Below are 22,505 nucleotides of genomic sequence, written 5' to 3'. Positions count from 1 at the left end.
ATCAGGTTCAAATATTCTGATCTCTAATTCTCTTCTTTTTAGACTATAAAAATAAGGTAATTCAGATGAGAAATAGAAGGGGTATTAAATTATATTAAATAACAGAAACACGGCTTTAGTTTATTTCTTTCATTTCCTTATGGACCATCACTAAGCAGTAAAACAAAACAATTTAAAAAATTATACAGATAGATATATAAATATATCTGTATGTTTATATGTATATATAAATCAAGGCACCTCTTACATCTTATTATCCTTTATTGTATTGCAAAAATAGCAAAAGTCACCATCTGAGTCCTTTATTGGTCGGGAGAAGAGGTCAAATTCTCAGTCATACATTGGACGACCAATTCAGCTCGACAAGATTTTGATGTCTAAGGTGAAAGTGCCACACACATTCGTCATCCACTCATACACCCGGCCCACCGTGTGCCAGTACTGCAAGAAGCTGCTCAGGGGCCTCTTTCGGCAGGGCCTTCAGTGCAAAGGTGAGAAGGATCTTGTCCCCCCTGGACATTTGTCGCCAGCCACACGTTGATTTAGAAAGTAGTCCTCATCCGTTTGAAGTCACTGTTCTTTCACTTAGTCCACAACTTCTCCTTCTGACAAGTGCTTGGTTTTTGTTTCCTTCTACATCGTTACAATCAGATTGCAGATTCAACTGTCACAAACGTTGTGCCTCCAAAGTGCCCAACAACTGCCTTGGTGAAGTGACCATTAATGGAGGTAAGCAAAAGATCAACCGTCACATCTGTGCTTCTGCCCTGTTCAAGAGTGTGTCCCTAATGACTTGGCAGGATTTTTTTTTTTTCCTGTGCATATACATGTGACCCAGCCCAAAGTAAATTATGGGCTCAGTTTTTCCTATTTTACATTAGAAAAGGGCTCGTCATTGAGTTTTGACTGAAATCAAAGAGCTTTGCATGATTTTTATGCAGTGCACAGCCAGTACTGAAGTCTTGGATGTCCAGAATTTCTTTCTCAGCTTTCTTCTTAATACTCCTTTCCTAGTTTGTTCAGAAGTGTAGAAAATGTTGGAATGCCTGCAAGTTATAGCTCTTGGTCTCTTTTTCTCCATCCTACTCATTCCAAGCACTGGGATAAAGATTAATCTATCTTTCCTGTCAAGGGAGGGAAGAATCAGAGACTGACCCATCAAGAAATAATCACCCATTTCCTTCTTCTACCCAGTTAATTCCATTATATGTATGCTTATTAATTTGAATCCTCAATATAATAAAAAAGAACTTTAATTCAGTCAATTAAAAATATATATTGTTTTTTATACTTGGGAATAGTCTTTTGGGAAAACTCAACTATAAAAATTAACACTGAAGGACTCCTAAGAAAAATACAATGTCCGGGGCACCTGGGTGGCTCAGTGGGTTAAGCCGCTGCCTTCGGCTCAGGTCATGATCTCAGGGTCCTGGGATCGAGGCCCGCATCGGGCTCTCTGCTCAGCAGGGAGCCTGCTTCCCTCTCTCTCTCTCTGCCTGCCTCTCCATCTACTTGTGATCTCTCTCTGTCAAATAAATAAATAAAATCTTTAAAAAAAAATAAAAAAAAAAAAAGAAAGAAAAATACAATGTCCTAAAGGAAAAATTGATGTTTTCTTCCCAAGTAGTATTCCTAATAGAGTCTTTAGCAAAATATTTGATTTAGTACCCCAGGCTAACTTTATCTATAGATGGTAGACTGCTTTATACCTTCAGTTTAATACCAGTTTTGTGATTCCTCTGAGGGAAGAAAGAAATGTTGGACAGAAGGCCAGAGAAACAAATATTTTTATTGCTAAAACTCTGAAGAAAATAAAGGGTTATCTTTACTCTAGAACTTTCTTCTCTAGAAGAAATATGTACCTAGAAGAAGAGGGGAAATCTCTCAAGGAAAGCATTTCTTTACCAGTTCCTGCCTTGGAGATTCATGGATTAGCTCCCAAAATGGAAAACTTGGCAGTTTTCCTACTTTCTGTGGCATGTGGAATTGACTTTGTTCAGGCCAGGAAATGTCAGTATGTTCTTGATAACTGGAACTAAGGGGAAACAGTGCAGTTTTTTATATTGTTGATTACTTTGAAATTGCATTTTCCCACACAGTTAGAAAAATTTGGTAAAAATATGAATTTCTCAGACTTAGCAGGCTGCAGTCCCTGGTCCATTTTCCAGTTTTAAAATAAGGACTCTGCATTAGTAAGTACAGTCAACACTTGAACAACTTGGGGCTTGGGCTTAGCTACCCATTACCTCCCCTCCAGGCAGCTGAAAATCTGATTGTTAGCTTTTGGGTCCCAAAATATTGACTGTTAACAGCCAACTATTGACCAGAAGCCTATTAGTAACATAGATGATTAACACACATTTTGTATTTACAGGTATTCTATAATATATTCTGACAATAAAGTAAGCTAGAGAAAAGGGTTATTTAAATTGTAAGTAAGAAAATATACACTTACAGTACTGTATTGATTGAAGAAAATATTTGTATAAGTGGACCCACATGGTTCAAGTCCATGTTGTTCAAGGGCCAACAGCAATTATAATTTATTACATTACCACCAAATGCTTGATGACAGGATTCAATATCACTTAAAATATCAAATATCTTAAGTATTTAAAAACTGCTGCTTATGTGACCAATTTGATATATTGGAATCCGTGACTTAAAAAGTTACTGGAATAGCAAGAATCAATGACCCTGACTTTTCTTGCATGTGAAAGTTTCCCTCATCTTCCCATGTATCCCTTTTTTCCCACCAAAGCTATGCTACTGAAATAGACCAGTTTCCTCCTCACTCATTCCTGATATCGCTTTGCTTCCTAGAATTTTGCTTCTATCCCGCACTTGGCTTCCTACCATGGCTGTCCATGTCTTTTCATGTTTTTAGGTTTAGGGGCATGAAAAAGAAACATCTGGTTGTAAAATTATCTGTTCATCCTCTGATAACTTCAGATATTTATGAACTAAAATTTTTTTAAAAAGGAAAGATAAATTCTTGAAATAAGTATTTTTTAGGGCTTCCAATTGATATATTGTAGGATTGCCTAACCCTCTTAAGCCCTGACTTTAGGATTCCAGGCTTATCTTCATGGATGCAAACAATTTTTTAGATTTGCTTAGCCCTGGGGCAGAGTCTGATGTGGTCATGGAAGAAGGGAGTGATGACAATGACAGTGAAAGGAACAGTGGGCTCATGGATGACATGGAAGAGGCAATGGTTCAAGATGCTGAGGTGGTGATGGCAGAGTGCCAGAATGACAGTGGGGAAATGCAGGACCCAGACCCGGACCCAGAGGACTCCAACAGAACCATCAGGTGGGAGCTGCACTCCTGGTCTCACTCCAGCAGGGGAATTTCCTCTTTAAGAGTCTTTGCTATTTTTATCTGTTGGAGAAGAAATTTTAAAGTGTGTGCTTGATTTGTTTATGAATGTGCTATAAACTGTAGAGGAAAGCCAGTGGAGTTAGGAGGTCTGGATGGCCCTAGAGAGGTATAGGTTTGCATCCTTTCCTAGCTGCCTCTTTCTGTGATCTCTTTTCTTTTGCATGTGAGAGTTACTCATATTTGCCAGCCACAGGTTTACTGCTAAATTAATGATGATTCATAGCTCATTGTGTGGACCTGCAAAGATCAGGGGCTAACCTCAGTGGACATTATCTATCTTATAGCTGGCCCCTTATACAAATATCACTTATGTCTACATCTCACTGTTCTGTATTTTATTTCAGAAGTATGTGAAATTTTATACTTGGGATTTAATCATCTATCCTTCTTGATTACTAGATGAACCCCATTTTTGATATCAGGGATCAGTACACTATGGCCAATGAGGCCGCTGCCTGCTTCATAATAAAGTTTTATTGAAACATAGCCATGACCATTCATATTGTCTGTGGCTGCTTGTGCACCTCAGTGGCAGAGTTAAGTCTTCTGCAGAACTTAAAAATGTTTACACCTGGCCCTTTGCAAAAAAAGTTTCCAGCCTCTGATTTATGTTATAAAATGTATTCAGACTTTGGTGTCCATTTTACAAATGCCATATTTATTGGCAAACTGAAATTGTTCATGGGCGGAGCAATAAAGTAGTTGGAGTTTTTCCATTTAATGGCATAAGAAATATACTGAAAAATATTAGTCTTATGACAGAACTGTCTCTTGAAGGCATACATTTCTGTAGTTTCCAAGTGGGGGAATATTGGAAAAGGTGCTTGCATATATGCACAGTGGTTGAGGAAGAAAATAGGAAGAGACAGAAGGAAAAAGCAAAGAGATAAAGGATCAGCATAATTCTATGAACAATAGTTATTTAAGAGAGTTTAAATAGCAGATTCTACTTTTTATGAAACTATCCAGACTCAAATTCATGTTCTGTGATATTATGCACATGATTAATATTTTGCCTGTAGTCTGTGATAATAAGCAAATAAACTTTTTATGTGTATTCCAAATACCGTGGTCTCAGTACACTAAGACGGTAATCTATCTGGTGTTTCCCTGCAAACTGAACACCATGTGGTTCAACCTAAAAACTAAGGTGGTTATTATCCTCCCTTGGGATTTTTAAAGAGTACATGTGAAGTGCCTGTCACTTAAACTAATCCAGATTCTGAACCATGGTATTCTGACAATGCATTTCACCAAAAATGGGATCTGAATGTTTTTTGATTTTCACTCTGAAATAGCTGAAATAAGGTTTTATGCAGGAAAGGATCTGTATCTAAAAACATTTCTCTCCCAAAATATTTTGACTTTGCAAGTCCATCAACAAGCAACAATATCCCGCTCATGAGAGTCGTGCAGTCTGTCAAACACACGAAGAGGAAAAGCAGCACAGTATTGAAAGAAGGGTGGATGGTCCACTACACCAGCAAGGACACCCTGGTAAGATCTATAGCCCACAGCTGACTCGTGGCTCCCTAGCTTTCATTAGAAGAATTGCTAATGCCTTGTCAAGACCACGGGAGACTTGAGTTACCAGGAGCAAAGCTGTGTTTAGGCATGGTGGAGGATCAGGTAGAACACATTAACAGTCTCTAGATGTCAGATGTAGTTAAGCAAGCAACTGAGTTAGAAGAAATTGTAGACAGCAATCTCAGAGAAACAAAGTCATTTACCTCTGTTACTTGAGATGATCTCCAAACAACTTGAATGTCTGCCTGTCATTTTATAGCAGTCATGGAAATGACAGTATGTGCTTTCAGAATGCTCCTTTGTGATTCAGAATTTAAAAAAAAAAAAAACTACTACATTTTAGGGAGAGAAAAAACAACGATAACTGTTAATATACTTTTAAATCCCTAAGTGTTCACTTAAAAACTGACCTATTTGGGAATACAGTAGTTCTGTATTTTATTTGATAAAAGACATATATTTTAAATTTTAAAATGTAGTCTGAGGTGTTCACTACTCCAGATTTTTCTAATAGGTGATGAATAAGATTGTGCATATGTGTAAGAGAGAAAAAAAATCATCATTTTTTTGAATTTACTGACATTTGGTGATAAGCATCTTTCTCAGTTACTGGTATTGTTTTCCTCCTCACCTCCTATCTATAGGATCACCAACATTTCTTTAGGTAGATAGACACCCATAACATAATTACTCTATCTATAATAACAGTGTTCTCTGCTGAAGAGAGATTTATATGACTTACTATAGGATCCAATTGAATATCATCTTCTAGTTCTTCCTAGACATGGCATACATATGGTATTTAAAACATATCTAATATATTTGACCAGTCTAAGATTAGTTTTGGTTGAGACCAAGAATACTGCTAGGTCTTCCTATTCTAAAAAGATGAATATACATAAACATACACACATAGACACAGACACAGACACAACACACACACACACACACACACACATACACACACACCCTAAAATTATGGAGCATATCCCTAGACTGAAAGAACCTCATCATCAGATCATGGAAGTTTAGATCTGTAGTGGACTTAAGAGAACATAGAGCTTGATGCCTTTCCCTGACTTTGTTATGTTGATGTCATGGAGTCAGACTTGACATCCAATGAAATATTTTTTAGTTCTTCTGTAAAATTCAGAATTCTTCCATTTCTAATGAAGGCCAGAATACTTGACTAGATAAACATGGTATTTCCTATGTTCTGAAATAACGAGTATACGTAAATTTTACATCTTTTATATCTAACCTTTTTTATTATATTAAGAACTACAAGTTTACCTTCAGTTCTTCACGCAGTCAAATAAATTTTAAAATAGAAATATTTTATTTATTTTTTTAAAGATTTTATTTTTATTTATTTGACAGAGATCACAAATAGGCAGAGAGGCAGGCAGAGAGAGAGAGAGAGAGAGAGAGAAGAAGGGAAGCAGGCTCCCTGCTGAGCAGAGAACCTGATGCGGGGCTCAATCCCAGGACCCTGGTATCATGACCTGAGCTGAAGGCAGAGACTTTAACCCACTGAGCCACCCAGGCACCCCTAAAATAGAAATATTTTAAATAGAAATATTAGAATATATAGAAATAGAAATATTTTAAAATAGAAAGGTACCTGAGTGGAGTAGTAGGTTAAGCATCCCATTCTGAGTTTTGGCTTAGGTGATCTCAGGGTCAGGAGATCAAGCTCCTTGGGCTCTTCATTCTCCATCAGTTTCTCTCTGTCCCTACCTCTGCATGCTTGCTCTCTCTAAAATGAATACGTCTTTAAGGAACCAGAAATACTGGGGGGAGCCTGGATGGCTCAGAGGTTTAAGCCTCTGCCTTCAGCTCAGGTCATGATCTCAGGGTCCTGGGATTGAGCCCCGCATCAGGCTCTCTGCTCAGCAGGGAGCCTGCTTCTCCCTCTCTCTGTCTCCTTGTGATTTCTGTCAAATAAATAAATAAATTCTTTAAAAAGAAAGAAAGAAAGAAAGAAACCAGAAATATTTACTATGCATGCATTAAGTGCCAGGCACTACACTGAATACAAATATATTACTTCTTTTATTACTCCTAACTCTGATGTAGAAGTGGAAGCAGAAACGTAACCACACAGTTGCTAAATAGTCATCTTCTGGAGTCTAAAATTCAGTGTGAGTCTTCCTGGTCTAGAGCCTGTGAGCTTCCCACCATCAGATCTTATGTCTCCATTGGGAAAATGTTTTGGTTTTATCATTCTTGGGTGTTTATTTAATCCTGGGTATTTAAAAAAATTTTAAAAGATCCTAAATCTCACTTCTGTTTCAGCGGAAACGGCACTATTGGAGATTGGATAGCAAATGTATTACCCTCTTTCAGAATGACACTGGAAGTAGGTACTACAAGGTAAGGATGGTTCGTGCCTTAACTGACGTCTCCTGCTTCCTCTTGTCTTTTTGGGAATGTAGGATGTTAGGAATACAAAATACGTCTAACAGATGTGACTGTTTTGTGCTTGTTACACATTTTTTTTCATGTAGTTTATGTACTTTGGGGGGAATCCAGTTGTGACCCCAAGTTAGTCGACTGTGAATTTCAAATTTCCTTGAGAAGTGCTTCTGGCTCCACGGAATGGTGGTTGGGAAGAGGAAGTTTAATAGAGTTTGTTAGATATGTGTATCTTAACTAGAATATTCAAGGTCCAGCAGATTAGCTACAAGAAAATTCTTGAAATCGACTACATCCAGTTTTTTTGTTCATCTGTAGTCTTGCAGCACATTCCACAGGGGGTTAAGAAACATTGGATGATATCTCCATGCATTGCCAATATGCATAAGGAGTACTTTCCTTTAGAGAAAAATTTGGCTGCAGTTTCCATTTTGTCTCTCTATGTGAAATAATACAGATGTCACATAATGTATCACCCAGTAAAACATGGTTCCAAAAGAAGTTCATAGTGAAAACAGTATATACTCACTCCCTCACAATTAATGCAGCCTCAGCCATAGCTGACGTGACTCACAGTGTCTACACAGCTCTAACAGGAAAAGGAAACCTCATTAAATTTTAAATGAAAAACTTTACTTTAAAAGTTATTATTTCTTAGTCACTCCATACCTCTGGGTAGACAATGTGGTGATTAATTTTTTTTATTAACAAAATTGTCTTTTAAAAACAGTTGGTTTTAAAACCAATCTCTGTGGTCTACCTCACTCAAACTATTCATTTGGCTATACTATTATATTAGCATCTATTGAATCAAATTATATGATTCATTTTCAGGGCCTAAAAGGATAGTTAAAGCTTAGCAGCAGCCATGCATATCCAAATGCATTTCAAAAGTGTTGTGATTCTATCTCAAAGTTATAAAAATTAATCATTTGTATTCATAGATCTTAATGCAGGTTCAAAGTCATCATTCCTATTTGTACTTTTTCTTGCCACATGAATAGTAAAAAAGGCCCTTGAATTTTTCTGGCAAGAGGAGATGATAAAGTTTCCCCTAGTAAAGGTATCTTTGAAATTTGCTTAACAGTATTCTGTGTTTAATAAAACTGTTTTATATGAACAATGGCTATTTGTTATGTCATTTGTCACATGTGCCTAGCATGAATTTTATTTGAACATTTATAGGCTTTTGATAAACTGCAGTTAGTACACTCTTTCATCCACAGGAAATTCCTTTATCAGAAATTTTATCGCTGGAACCGGCAAAACCTTCAGATTTAATTCCTAATGGGGCCAATCCTCATTGTTTTGAGATCACTACAGCCAATGTAGTGTATTATGTGGGAGAAAACGTGGTCAATCCTTCCAGTCCACCACCAAATAGCAGCGTCCTCACCAGTGGCGTTGGTGCGGATGTGGCCAGGATGTGGGAGATGGCGATCCAGCATGCCCTCATGCCCGTCATTCCCAAGGGCTCGACTGTAGGTTCGGGAACCAACTCGCACAGTGAGTCTGCTCTAGTTTCATATCTGGAGGACAGTTGAAGAGAGCCTCTTTGGGGCTGACTTAGTTTATTGGGGAACATAGGGTTTCTTATGTAGAAGCTGCCCCCCCTACTAAGGTATTTCATTAAATTATCCTAGGTTATTGTTTTCTTTATTTTATATGAACAGTTTAACAAATTCATGTTTGAACATTGAACAAATTCAAGTAAACCCTATATATTAGGCGACAGCAGAAACCTAGAGCTATTGGTCATAAGAGAACAAGTAATCTAGTCGGCTTGTGTTTGATCTGGAATGCCAGTCTTGTTCTTTGTAAATCTGAGTTAACATGTTCCCTCAAAACCCCCAACATGGTACTCTGTGCAGAGTACTTGAAAATACTTGATAATTGTATCCTAGGAAGAAATCTCTGTTAGTAAATTAATAGAATGAGACAGATTTTACCAAAATGCAACCATAATCAAGTGTTGAGGATGAATTTTAAAAAGGTATTTTAAAGGAATATCTATGTAAAAATGTTTAATTTTTATATTTCATAATGGCTCTTAATAATGAAGCCTATGGGGGGGAAAACCTGTTTTTCATATCTCAGTAAGTTATTTGGTGAATGATTATAACTTTTTAATTGATGTATAAACCAATATATGTATTAATAAGTTATATATGTTTATTTGGGTGCTAAACATTTTATGTGAGGTCTTTATTTTAATACCTAAAACAACCCTGGCAGGTGGACATTAATGATTTTGCCTGTGTTACAGGTGAGGAAATCAGGCCCTAGAGAGATTAAGTTGTCTCAGCTTTACCAGAGTTGTGAAGCAGTAGTCAGCATTTAACCCAAAGCTTCAGGACTCCAGACTCTAAGCTGACAAAATATTATTTTTCAAAGACAAGCACAGAGTAAATCTGTAATTATAAAAGGAAAGAAAGGTTCCAATGAACATTTTCCTATAAACATTTAATTGCTGTGATTTAAAAATAGCCCTGCAACTTGATTAGTAAACATCTATCTGGTCGCTTTGCTGTTACTTCTCTTACTTCTTTTGTGTATTTTTTAACATATATTTCCAGGAGATGTTTCTGTGAGTATTTCGGTATCAAATTGCCAGATTCAAGAAAATGTGGTGAGTGTGTACCTACTTATATAAAACTTGGTAATGTGATTCTTTATTGGAAAATAAGAGTATCCTAACATACATGTTTATTTATCTAACATTTTAATTTTCAGTATTTTCTAGAAAGTAAAGTAGGGTCTATTAGGAAATTTTTCTTCGTAAGATTTTAGAAACATTACATTATGTAGATTTTTTAAGTGGTTTTCTATATCACGTAGTGTGGAGAGCGAAATACCTATTATTCATCTCGGATAAACAATTATAATGCAGTGACTGATTTTTCCCACATTTGCCCACCTCAGTATTAGAATTTTAATGGTTGATATAACACAATACCAAACAAAATTAATTCTTTGAGCTGCACAAGTAACTTAAATATGCCCTTATTCTCGTTTTTCGATTGCTACTTAGGAGTACTGTCTTATGACAAGGAGTTGCAAATTCTTTTAGAGTCACTCGTGCATATCAAGACCTCCAAAAACTGCATAAATCATCAGATTTTATGGGTCCATATTCCAACACCCTAGTCGGCTGTGCACCATAACTCCATCCTTTCAACTCAGTTTTTGGAAAATTATAGACATGAGATAACGAATTATATTTTGTCATGGCAGGGAGCCAAAATATAATAGAGCCTTTCCTATCCTGTCCTTTGACTCAGACCTTTTGCTCTATTTTCCCTGCTATACCTATGATCAAAAGCAAAACGTTTATAGACTTACTTTCCCTGATGTGGGTTTACTTTTTGAAGACTAAAATCCATGAAGCTATTCATCACTAGTTATAGCTTTGCATCCTTTGCTAATGGCATAAAGTAAACCGAAAACCAAAGCCAAATTGAAGAGAATTAGGAAAACCTCGTGGTGAAGGTTAGTTGTGGTCTTATGCTGTTAATCTTGAAATATATTTGTAAACAGTTGCATTCCTGTTGCTCTTGCTCAGCCAGAGAAGACTTTGGGAAATGAAGGTTAATCTGTAAGCCTCCTGGTAAATTCTAGATACCTGTCAGGTCATTCCATCCTGTCGAGCCACTGTTAATCCACTCAAAATTTGGAGTGGGCCATTGAGCCATATGATTTTTCATCTGGAACAGCTGGTACTCAAAATACTGAACAGTATTAAAGTATTAATTTGTTTTCTTGTCTCTAGACAACCTTGAATTCACCCCCTGGTTATTCTGAAGGGGTAACAAAATAGAGACAGTTGGGAGTTGTTTTATAGGAAGAGGAACAAAGGAAAAGATAAAAGTGGGTAGGAGATGAAGAGGGTAGGATTTGATGTTGAAGGACTTTCTGAAAGGACAAAGACTAAGAGCAGGGGATGGGAGGAAATTCAGTATGATAAAATAGGAATATATAAAGTGAAAAGTATTATTTGTGTTTTCATGACTGTAATCATCAAATCAGAGGCTGTGAGATGTTAAAACCTAATGCTTTCTTTAGCAATTATTATTTCAAAGAGAAAAGACTAGACATTTGGATCCTTTGGCCTCCAAAAGTAGTAAAATATAGTAAAAATAGCTACCTCACGGACGAGAGTATCACAATGGATTGCCATTCCTTTGTGGTGTCTCCAACTCCCAGTGATTCAGCCCCTTGCATTTAATCCACCTGGGGATGAATGGTTGATAAAGAAGCATCCTACCAGCCTAGCCATAAAGAGTGAAGTGATTGGAATCAGGACTCACACAGACATGTGACAGGGACCTATGATTATTTCACCTGAAATTTCTAAATAACCATCCCCACTAGCAAATCCTTTTTTGAATACTTAGAGTAAGTAGCCTAGTATAGTTTCAAGTCTTTTTCTCTGCACTAAAACATTTGACTGAACATTACAAAACCTCTGCTGCTTAAGAACCAAATAGTTTGCAAAAACATTACCTATTTAATTAATTGAAGAATGTGCTTTGATTTCTGTAGTAAAGCTGTACATTTCATCTAGCATTTACAATCTTATCGTTTACCTTAAAATATCTAGTAATATTAGTAATATATATAATAGAATTATGTAATTTATCAGGGCTAATATTTTGTTCCACTTCATCTTTATTTTTCATTGGACTTGCACCTGTAGGACATCAGCACAGTATATCAGATTTTTCCTGATGAAGTACTGGGTTCTGGACAATTTGGGATTGTTTATGGAGGTAGGTTAGTTCACTAGTATTTTTATTAACTTGGAATTTTAGCTACTTGTATTTAAGTATTAAGCTACTTGTATTTAACAGTAATATCTCCAAGAAAAAAAAGACAAGACCTGTGTATATATATTTTTGTATGTATATCTTTCCATGTTTTACCTTTTCAGAAATTTCTCTTGAGATAGTCACTATCTGAAAAACTCGGTATTTCTGTCTTGTAAGAGAAGTTTTTCTACTCCTAAAAAACTTCTTTTGCTTAACTATTGACAAAGTCTACACATAATACTGATTAAATATTGGCTTATTTAGACAAAATATTGAGAAGCAAGGAAGTCATAATTCATAAAGAAATTAGTTCCATTTTCTTTTAGCATATTTAATCAGAACTCTACAGAAATAGATTCACATAACTAGAGGAATAATCTTTTAATTCTAATATCCATGAGAATGTATTTCATTAAGCTTGTCATTTTTTAAATTTTTGAAATGAAATACTAGATTTTTACCATTTTCCTTATTGTCAGGCTATCTGGTGAAATTATTATTAACCCTCTGCTATTACAGATTCTAGCCAGTTCAGTTATATTTTTCAAGTCTTTAAGAAACATTTAATATTTATGCTTTATCTCTACTATAAACTGAGCCCTCAATTTTCAGTTCCTGGGTATAACCAGTTAAAAAAATTATCTTTTTTGTGAGGTGGGAGGTTTCTGAAATAATCACAGTGTCTCACTCATTATTATTTCTGTTAGTATAATATGTGCTTTTTTAGTTAAAAACTGATTAAGTTATATTCTGTTCTAAAAAGTGATCTGCGCTGTACTTGACTGGCCCAGTCAGTTGAACATGCAACTCTTGATCTTGGGGTAGTGACTCTGAGACCCACACTGGGTATGGAGTTCACATTAAAGAAATAAAAAAATAAAAAATAATTTTGATTCTTATAAAATGCTGAAATGATATTTTTTATGGAAAACCCACCAATGAGTCGGCAGACACTGTGGTTTTTGTTAATGCATATCAGTGTAACAGTGCTGTACAGTGTAATCACTGCTTGCAAAAAAAAAAAAAAAAGTCATGTGACATACAGAACATAGTAAATAGGGACACCTGGGTGGCTCAGTCGGTTAAGTGTCTACCTTCGGCTCAGGTCATGATCCCAGGGTCCTGGGATCAAGCCCCACGTCAGGCTTGCTGCTCAGCGGGGAGCCTGCTGCTCCCTCTGCCTGCTGCTGCTCCCCCTGCCTGTGTTCTCATGCTCTCTCTGACAAATAAAATCTTAAAAAGAAAGAACGCAGTAAATATACATAACTGCACATCATGTAGGGGTGAGAAATGAGGTCAAGAGGGACCAGCAGGTGCCAGATAATTTGTAATACCCAATACTGAAGGAGCAGGCCCAGCAAAAGGCCTCCACAAGGAAACTTAAAAGTGAAGACCAGACAGGTAAGGGATGAAGCAGATGAGAACTGCCGTCAAAAGAGAGGTCAAGTACTCTATATCACGACAGAGGAGTGGAGGCAAGAAGCTCTGACCCTTGAAGAGAGTAAAGAATAAAATGACTGAGTAGGAATAGAGATGGCATGCAGTGCGTCAAAGAGTAAGTGATGTTGAGGAAGTAGAGAATGGGAAAACAGGACAATCTGGTAGTAAAGGAAAGAGGAGTCAGAGGGAAGTCAGCAAGAGTCTGGAAGGAGTCAGAAGGAAGAGTGAGAGTGGAGAATAGGGGGAAATTAGATTTACAATAAATGGTTGATATAATGGAATTTCAGGTTAGTTTGTATATGAAAAAAACTTGAATAATTAGGTCATTTCCATACTTATTTAACACTACTATATTCTAAAGATTTTATTTATTTATTTGAGAGAGAGAAACAGAGAGAGAGCAGGGACACTGATGCGGGACTCAATCCCAGGATTCCAGGATCATGACCTGAGCCAAAGGCAGTCTCTTAACCAACTGAACCACCCAGGCGCCCCAACACTGCTATATTTTATACTAATACAGTGTAGTAGTATAGGAGTCAAGAGCTTGAGGGTGCCTTATAGATTCCCTGGAGGTTTGTTGTGAGGCTTCAGTGGGTTGTAATTTATCTAAAAGACCTGTCTTTGTGATGACAGTGATGATGATGAAGGTTTTTTGAGTTTCTATTATTATCTGGGCACTGAGTGCACTCAAGTATCTTAACTCACCTAAAGGTCACAACAACCCCTCCACTGAAGATGAGGAACCTAAAACTCAGGGTCACCAAGCTAGTAAGTGAGAGCCAAAAACTTTTATTCTTTCCTTTACGACATGCATTAGTTTATCAGGACTTTAAAATTATAATTTCTTAAGGAGAGCATTTTGCTGGAGGTATAAGATTGTGTGTATTAAGTAGCTTGATATCCTGTTTCTAAAACATATATTTTTGTGAGAAAATATCAGGCTGTTGATATGTATAGCTTTTAATGTCCCACTTTTGTGTTCTAAACTGTGGCTAATTTTATAGTACATATTTGATTTAGAATAATGGAGCTAAGAAATGAAATCTTGATGGATATAAGTCATTGCTCGTTAGAAATCCTAATGTATTCAATGAAACATTTTTGTATTTCCCAAAATTGTCCTTGTAAATTCTGGTGTTCTTTAATATAGGTGATATTTAATAACATTATGCTTATATCTTTCCCTTTCTATTTTAAAGGAAAGCATCGTAAAACAGGAAGAGATGTAGCTATTAAAATCATTGACAAATTAAGATTTCCAACCAAACAAGAAAGCCAGCTGCGTAATGAGGTTGCAATTTTACAGGTACTTCTTTGTTTTTCATTTGGAGTCTCTAAAACACTCCCTCAACTTGCACAGAACAAAGAAAAGTTCTCCAGATATCTGTGGTATAGATTTTGGGGGTACACTTTAAAATAACTGGAAAGGCAGCTCAAGCATCAAACTATTGCCTGGGTAGTATCTCTCCAAAGTCTGGGCAGGAGTTGTTCTTTTCTATGTACTTAATTCTGGGTTTTAATATATTATTAATGCTCATTAAATTGGTAATGTTTCAGCATTTGCTCATGGGGGGCATGCTGAGACCATTTTGTTTTACATTATAAATGACCTTGCCTTCATAAACATCCCTCCTTTATGCTGTGATAATTACATGAATTCAGTATGTAACTGTCAGCATATCAGGTAAATGAGTAGTGTATGCCTGAAAATCAGATCGTCTTGGTATTATTAATGTCCTTTTTGTCTCTCACTATAAGCCTTTCCCTTAATACTGAGCATGTTACTTAACTCCTTTCATTAACAGTAATCCCCTTTTCAAGCCAGAATATGCTAGTCAAGGTTATTATGCGGTATATATAATTTTTGTAACCATTAAAACTTTTTCCACAGACTGAAAGGAAATTGAGCAACTGTTTGCTCAATGTAGTTGACCTAGCTATTCAGTCTAGACAATTAGACCATTGATAAATGCCCATATTTTATATAACCACCGTAATTCTCTACTTGTTGTGCAAGCTGGTCATAATTTTTAATTCATAGCTTTATTGAGTAATTTACATTTGAACATGGCCAACAAAGCAAAACAGATTGGATTTCTTCACTTATTGTTTCATTGAACTGCCATTTATTGAATTTCATACAATAAAAAATGGAGAAAGATGCAATTTCTGCCCCAAAGGAGCTCATGTGTACAGACAACCAAAAATAATGCCTGTTACACATAGAAAAATAACACAGAATTTTCTGGGACTCAGAATTTCTAAAGACGGTGTTTTTGTGCTTTTGGACAACTGTGCAACACAGAGAGCTACCACAGTGTTCTCTGTTTTCCTGGGAAAGATGATAACTAGGCTCTGAAGGTGCCACTTACATACATTCATAGTGTAGTGCTTGCTAATCGGTTACCAAAAAAGATTTTTTAGAAAATTCTTAACTTGGCAACATTGAGCTGTAAATGACATCTTGCCAAACCTGGCCCCTGCTCTCCCAGTCTCCATTCCCAAGTGGTGTCCTGAAGGCAGATCCTTTGCAACATACCAACCTCCAGACTGGCATATGTACAGAGGCATTTATTCTTGCTAACCAGACGTGAGAGAGAGAAGCTTCCTGGTTAACATGCTCTGTCATTGTACCTGTTTTTGCAGTGGCATAGAGTGCTTGGATAGATGTTGGAGGTCTAATTCTCTGTATCTAAGCCCTGTAATTGGTTCTCCCAAGCCTGTCAGTTGGTATCAGCTGAGGACTCTATAGTGAGATAGAAAAATTAGATATGCCTGAGCCTAAACTGCCTCCCAGCTCCTCTTCTAAAAGAATAGGTGCAATCAGCAACTCAGATACAAGAAACATACATTTGGGAAAATTTTCATTATGGTCTTAAAAAAAAGTTTGTTTGGGTTAAAAGTCAAATTCTGCCCCTTGAGCATGTAAAGAGTTTGACCCGTTCTCATATTATGGCCTGGAATCTCAAAAGTCTTCGCTTATCACTCATCCCCTCTGTCCCTAACCATTCACTTTCTTCATCAAACTCATATTGATAGAGTACCTGTCATCAGCTACGCACTGTCCTGGGTCTAGTGAATACAGTGGGGACAAGACACAAAGATCCTTGTTCTCATGGGTCTTATTTTTTTTTTTAAGGTGGTTTTATGAAAGCATGGACAGAAAGAGCTGCCCGTTGCCATGGGTCTTCATTTAAATCACATGGCTATACCTTCAGTCAGATGTTTGCAACGTAACACGTGATTGAAAATTCAACAGAAAAATAAGTTGCAAACATCTGACTGAAGGTATAGCTAAGTGATTCCAATTACTAAGGTTTGGCTTCATTATATGCATATACGGGATTCAGAGGTTCATACTTTGTCATAAAGTTGCCAATTGTTTTAAAATTTGTTCCTCAAAATTAGGGGACTCATCCTATCTCCCAACTGAAACTAATGAAAGAAAATGTTTTAACCCTTTAACCATTGTCTGATTTATCAGCCTCTCAGGAAAGATTATAATTCAATATCCAGAGACAGTGAAGTTCAAGCTCACTTCCTTTGAGTCTTGCTCAAATATACTGTATAAGTACCCTTCTTACCTTATTGAAAGCTACAGTTCACTCAAACCCTCTCCCATCCCTACGCCTCATCCCTCCTACTCTGATCTTTGTTTTTTTCTTCTATAGCACTTATCACCTTGTTCCCTATTACAGAATTTCATTTATTGTATTTGTTGTGTATTTCCCCATCCCCAGCCCCTTCACAAGAATATACACTTCGGGAGTGGGGGTAGATATCATTCTTTTGTTTACTGATATATCCCAAATACCAGAAATTGTTCCTGGCATATATCAGATGTTTAGCAAATATTTGTTGAATTAAAATTGTACAGAAACACCATCCTGTCACATAAAATGGCCTACTAGTATCCAACCAGGTAGCAGAAGTGTAGTCTGCATTTGCTACTAATGGTTAATTGGTTGATTGGTTAGTTAAGAAGGATTAACTATGGTTAATGGGTTAGTTCTTTGAAAGCCCTCCATTGCCTCATTTTCTATTTCTTATCAAAAGTAAGAATTCATCTTTTAGGACCTGAAAACACAAAGTGGTAACAGGGATGGAGAGTGGAGGTTAGAATTCTGACTCACTAACTTACATGTTCAGCAAAAGTACCATGATTGAAGTCAACTAGATGATGAGCAAGGTTTTTTTTTTTTTTTTTACTACTCTTGAGAACAGAATCTGTCCCTCTGAATATAAAAGTGATTCCTAGAAACATTTGGTATCCTCTGCCTTGTGGTCCCTTACTTACAGAAGCTGGAGTCCTAGTTTATGGCTGTGCCTGGAGTTTCACGAGTTCTACCCTGTCCTCTTCCTCCTGGTTCTCCAGAAGCGGCCATATGACCTGAAGTGACTAATGGCAGAAGTCCTTGCTCATAAAGCTCTCCTAGTCCTCTGGTCAAATTCTGATTTGTTTCTGTTATTTGTAGAAAAGTACCTTTGCTTATGGAGGGCTTCAGAATTGTGTAAATAAGGAATATGTGAAACAGTAGAATTCTTTCTTTGTCCTTTTTCTCTTTGCTATATAACCCAGGTCAGGGCTTTCCAAAATCTGATTCAGTCATTACAAAACTAAGCTCTGCAGATATTTTTGAGTAGTTGAAAAATTAAGGCAAGTGTGAATCTTATGGCATAGCTTACTTTTATCATTTAGAATAGCCTGTTTTCATTAGATGTAAATACCTCATTATTATTATGTTTCAGTAGAATGTTAATTAATGTAGATGTTAAATATTTCATAAAATCCTCAAGGAATCCTACTTGTGTTATTATTTTAAAAGTTGTGTCTTGATTTAAAAAAAGGTAGCAAATTTGAATTTTTTTTTTCTATTCATGTCAGCAAAGTAAGAATAAGAAGATTGTTGTTTTATGATTAGGGATATCACAGAAAACTGATGTTTTACAAGGAGATGGCAACTCTATCTTACAAAACTTAGAAATTTAAACTTTAAATAATATTGGTAGATCTAATATACTTTCCTAACACAGACTTGTTTGGTCAGAATTACAACACGAGCAGTTCTGTTTACAATGTGTGAATGCATTTTGGATTTTAAAAAGAACTGAATATAGAATACACAATATAGAAAAAAATACAGAAGAATTTTATAAGCCGTAAACTAAATGGATCCCCTTACACTTACCTCCAAAATTACCTCTATTAGTCCAGTTTTTCTGTTGTGAGGCACTCCTCTTCCCATTCAAGTCCCTCTTCACTCAAAAGCAAAGCAGTAGCAACAATCAAATATGGTCTCGATTGTCCAGGCTGCCCTGCACAGGGGCATCCAGTTCTCCCTTCCATACACTTTAGATGTGCGCTCTCTTCGTCTTTCCATTCTTGTTCGTACACTCCCTTGTCTTTGGTTTCCACACCTTTCTTAAAGGAAATGCAAGGTCCTTTTGCCATCCCCTTGTTTCCTCCTTCTGTCCACCTAGCACCCTTTGGCTTTTTTCAGTTTTTATCCAACTTGACGAATCTCAGTCCTCGTGAGGCATTGGTCGCTTTGTTTCTCCCGCATTTACAAGATCCCTTTTCTCCTTCCCTGCTAGTTCCTCCAGCCTTCTTCCTGAACTTCTCCTTTCTTTTAGCAAACTGGCCTATGTTAATGTGGGACTCATTCCCAGAGTGAGGTCTTCCACTTTTTTTTTTTTAAGATTTATTTATTTATTTATTTATTTGACAGACAGAGATCACAAGCAGGCAGAGAGGCAGGCAGAGAGAGAGGAGGAAGCAGGCTCACTGCTGAGCAGAGAGCCCTATGTGGGGCTCGATCCCAGGACTCTGAGATCATGACCTGAGCCGAAGGCAGTGGTTTAACCCACTGAGTCACCGAGGCGCCCCTAGGTCTTCCACTTTAAAGGCATCTTCCCTCATCCCTTCCCAGGTCATTCCTTAATTTATCTTGGAGGCGCTTGAGTCTCATAGTTTTGACGTTAGGACCTCTCCACTTTGCTGGGCAATTCTCACCCCATACCAGCCAACCCAAAACCAAAGACATGAGGATGTCTTTCCCTGCAAGATACTCTCTCCCTAATTTTGTTTTGCTTTCATTCTTCCAATTGCTAAGGCAAGAACCCTCCTCCTCAATTAATAAAAATATAAAGTTAATCAACGATATCTGCTTTAAGTAATAAGTACTTTCTTGCTTCATTCATACAAGACGATGTACCGAGCCTCTGGGCCATGTAAAAATGAATGAAACCTTTCAAGACGTTTATCATCTATCTGGGCAGTCAGGTACAAGTAACTACAAGTCAGGATAGTTATGGAAGAATAGTGAAAGGAATCATGGATTATGACTGAGGCCAGGATGCTGGAATCAGTTCCAAGAGAAATATGGCATTGGTGAAGTCTTGAAAGATTCATGGGTTTTGATAACCAAAGAAATGTTGGAAAGAATTATTAGGCTGAGGGGCTACCTTAGTAAAATAAATATTCTATGAAAAATGAGTAGAAAAAATTTAGATCATTTTAGAAGAGTAGCTTTCAAACATTTTCTGCATTTTTTCTTCAAAAAGAATTCTGAAAAACTTTGTACCTTGTACCTGGGTTGTATATTTTTAAGATGACAACTAGAACTATTTTCTCACTTAAAGAGTTTTAATTTTGTACTATATTAAAAATACTAATATTTTAAAATAAAGCCATTATATCACTCCTTTCCAAGTGTGCATTTGAATCTAATTGTCATAGACATTTGATATACTTAACCATTTAAGAAAATATATGAATGGGCTCTTCTTTAACAATATGATTCACAATATTCCTTGTTTTCTTTGAATATATTACACATTTCCCGCAAAATTGTGTTCTAATGTAATGTGTTTTTATACTTGAAAGCCTTTTATTGGTCCCCTTTCCTAATTATTTACAGTAAAAAAAAGTATATATTTTAAATTTCTTGATTATAACACTTTAATAAGTGTTTAAAACATTCTTTTGAGTTCAGCTATCATTACAATTATTAATAAAAACTTTATCCTTAAAATTTTATCTATACTTATTAAACATAAAAAATACAATGTTACTGAAAATACACTATTGAGATTGATTTTTTTTAATTTAGTTCATAAATTGGCGTGTGAATATTACTTGTTTGAATTAGAATTCAGCAACCATTTTCTTTCTTTTTTAAAAACAATAGGAGCCAAGTTAAAAGTCCAAGCAAACAAAAACAGCCATTTATCTTCAGAAACTCATTCAGCCCTCTCTCTGCTAATAAATCTATTAAATCTCTAATTTTGATGAAAGCGTGAATTAGAAACTAAGTTACAGATGAAATGATTTCCATGTTAGAATCATTCATTTCAGACTGGCACAGTATTTCAAATTTTCTTTTTCTCCCCATGGCAAGGCATTCTAGTAATATTTGGAGTAAGAAGCATCCGTAGAAAGTAAGAAAAATTATTATGAAAGGAAACATGGGGATGGAGAATTTGAGAACTACACAGATATTTTCAGCTCTGTATTAGCAGTTATTTGTAGACTGGTCTGATTCGTTCATTCATTCCTCATATATTATTGAGTGCCCACCATGTTCCAGGCAGTAAGGTACAGATATAAACAAAACAGATTTTCTTGAAACTATATAAACAAAACAGATTTTCCTAAAACTATGCTCTGTTCACATATCTCATAGAAATCTTTCTGTTCCCCAAGAGTATGCCTACTTGGTTAGGAGACTGCTTGTGGTGGGACATAGTGTGCAGTAAGACCAGGAAATGGCTTTCATGTGAGTTCATAGAGAACCTTAGATATTGTGCCAAGTTGATTGGATTGTATTATGCTTGGGTATTGTAAATTATTGAAATGTTTTGAAAAAATGTTATGATCAAATTAGCATCTGGAGATGGCATATTATAGAGAAAAATGTCTAAAGGCAAAAAAAAACCTTGTTGGAGACTATTAGCTATTTTCAGCTGGTAGTGACAAAGTACCCCTGTTCCTCTTCTTTCTTGCTATGTTGTTGTCTTGGCTTCATCCTTAACATTTCTGTTGGCACTAATCTAGACCATACTTTTTTTCTTTTTTTTTTTAGATATTATTTACTTATTTATCAGAGAGAGAGAGAGCAGGAGGAGTGGCAGGCAGAGGGAGAAGCAGGCTTCTCACTGAAAAAGGAACCCAGTGTGGGACTCAATCCCAGGACCCTGGGATCATGACCTGAGCTGAAGGCAGACACTTAACCAGCTGACCCACCCAGGCATCCCTTGACCAGACTTTTAAATTCATGACTTGGGCGCCTGGGTGGCTCAGTGGGTTAAGCCACTGCCTTCGGCTCCGGTCATGATCTCAGGGTTCTGGGATCGAGTCCCACATCGGGCTCTCTGTTCGGCAGGGAGCCTGCTTCCTCCTCTTTCTCTCTGCCTGCCTCTCTTCCTCCTTGTGATCTCTCTCTGTCAAATAAATAAATAAAATCTTTAAAAAATAATAATAATAAATTCATGACTTGATTACTGCAATGGGTGATATTCTGATAGTTTGGTTCCCCACTCCCCTGACCCCACTCTCATCATCTTGCTAACCCTGCCTTTTCCCCTGGTCCATCCTGAAGATCATAGTCAGATGAGTTTTTAGTGGGTTTCCATCCTGTCCCTCCCTAGCTTAGTTTTCTTATTTCATCAAATCCATTTTTAGCATTGTGCATTAATCATGCTGGACCTTATCACTCCTGTTCAACTGAGTCCTTCATTTCTCTTCAAGTCACTGTTCTTTTCATACTCTTAACCTCTGGCCATTGGTCAGCTTTTAATTCCAAGCCTGGATGCCCATCTTGGTTTCCTTTGTTTATCCACCTTTGATTGATCTTTGAGATGTATCAATCCTTTCTGACTGTATTATGCGCTCTTCCATATCTCCTGTTTACATATGGTTTCTAG

General features: G+C 36.7%; 1 protein-coding gene across 2 annotated transcripts in view; it reads left to right on the top strand.

Annotated features, from left to right (window-relative positions):
• PRKD1 (protein kinase D1) overlaps window positions 1–22,505 on the top strand; it is a 328,405-nt gene that overhangs the window by 270,931 nt on the left and 34,969 nt on the right. For both annotated transcript variants that reach the window (XM_045067697.1, XM_004755158.3), the window contains 9 exons: window positions 281–491; window positions 652–729; window positions 3,111–3,315; window positions 4,758–4,881; window positions 7,210–7,287; window positions 8,556–8,835; window positions 9,906–9,958; window positions 12,026–12,098; window positions 14,780–14,886. In XM_045067697.1, coding sequence (XP_044923632.1) covers window positions 281–491; window positions 652–729; window positions 3,111–3,315; window positions 4,758–4,881; window positions 7,210–7,287; window positions 8,556–8,835; window positions 9,906–9,958; window positions 12,026–12,098; window positions 14,780–14,886 — 1,209 coding nt within the window. The remainder of the gene's footprint in view (window positions 1–280; window positions 492–651; window positions 730–3,110; window positions 3,316–4,757; window positions 4,882–7,209; window positions 7,288–8,555; window positions 8,836–9,905; window positions 9,959–12,025; window positions 12,099–14,779; window positions 14,887–22,505) is intronic.

Source organism: Mustela putorius, unplaced genomic scaffold, assembly GCF_011764305.1.
Source record: "Mustela putorius furo isolate JIRA1106 unplaced genomic scaffold, ASM1176430v1.1 tig00003898_pilon_pilon_pilon, whole genome shotgun sequence".
NCBI classification, from domain to species: Eukaryota; Metazoa; Chordata; class Mammalia; order Carnivora; family Mustelidae; genus Mustela; species Mustela putorius.
This window is presented reverse-complemented; position numbering and strand designations above follow the sequence as displayed.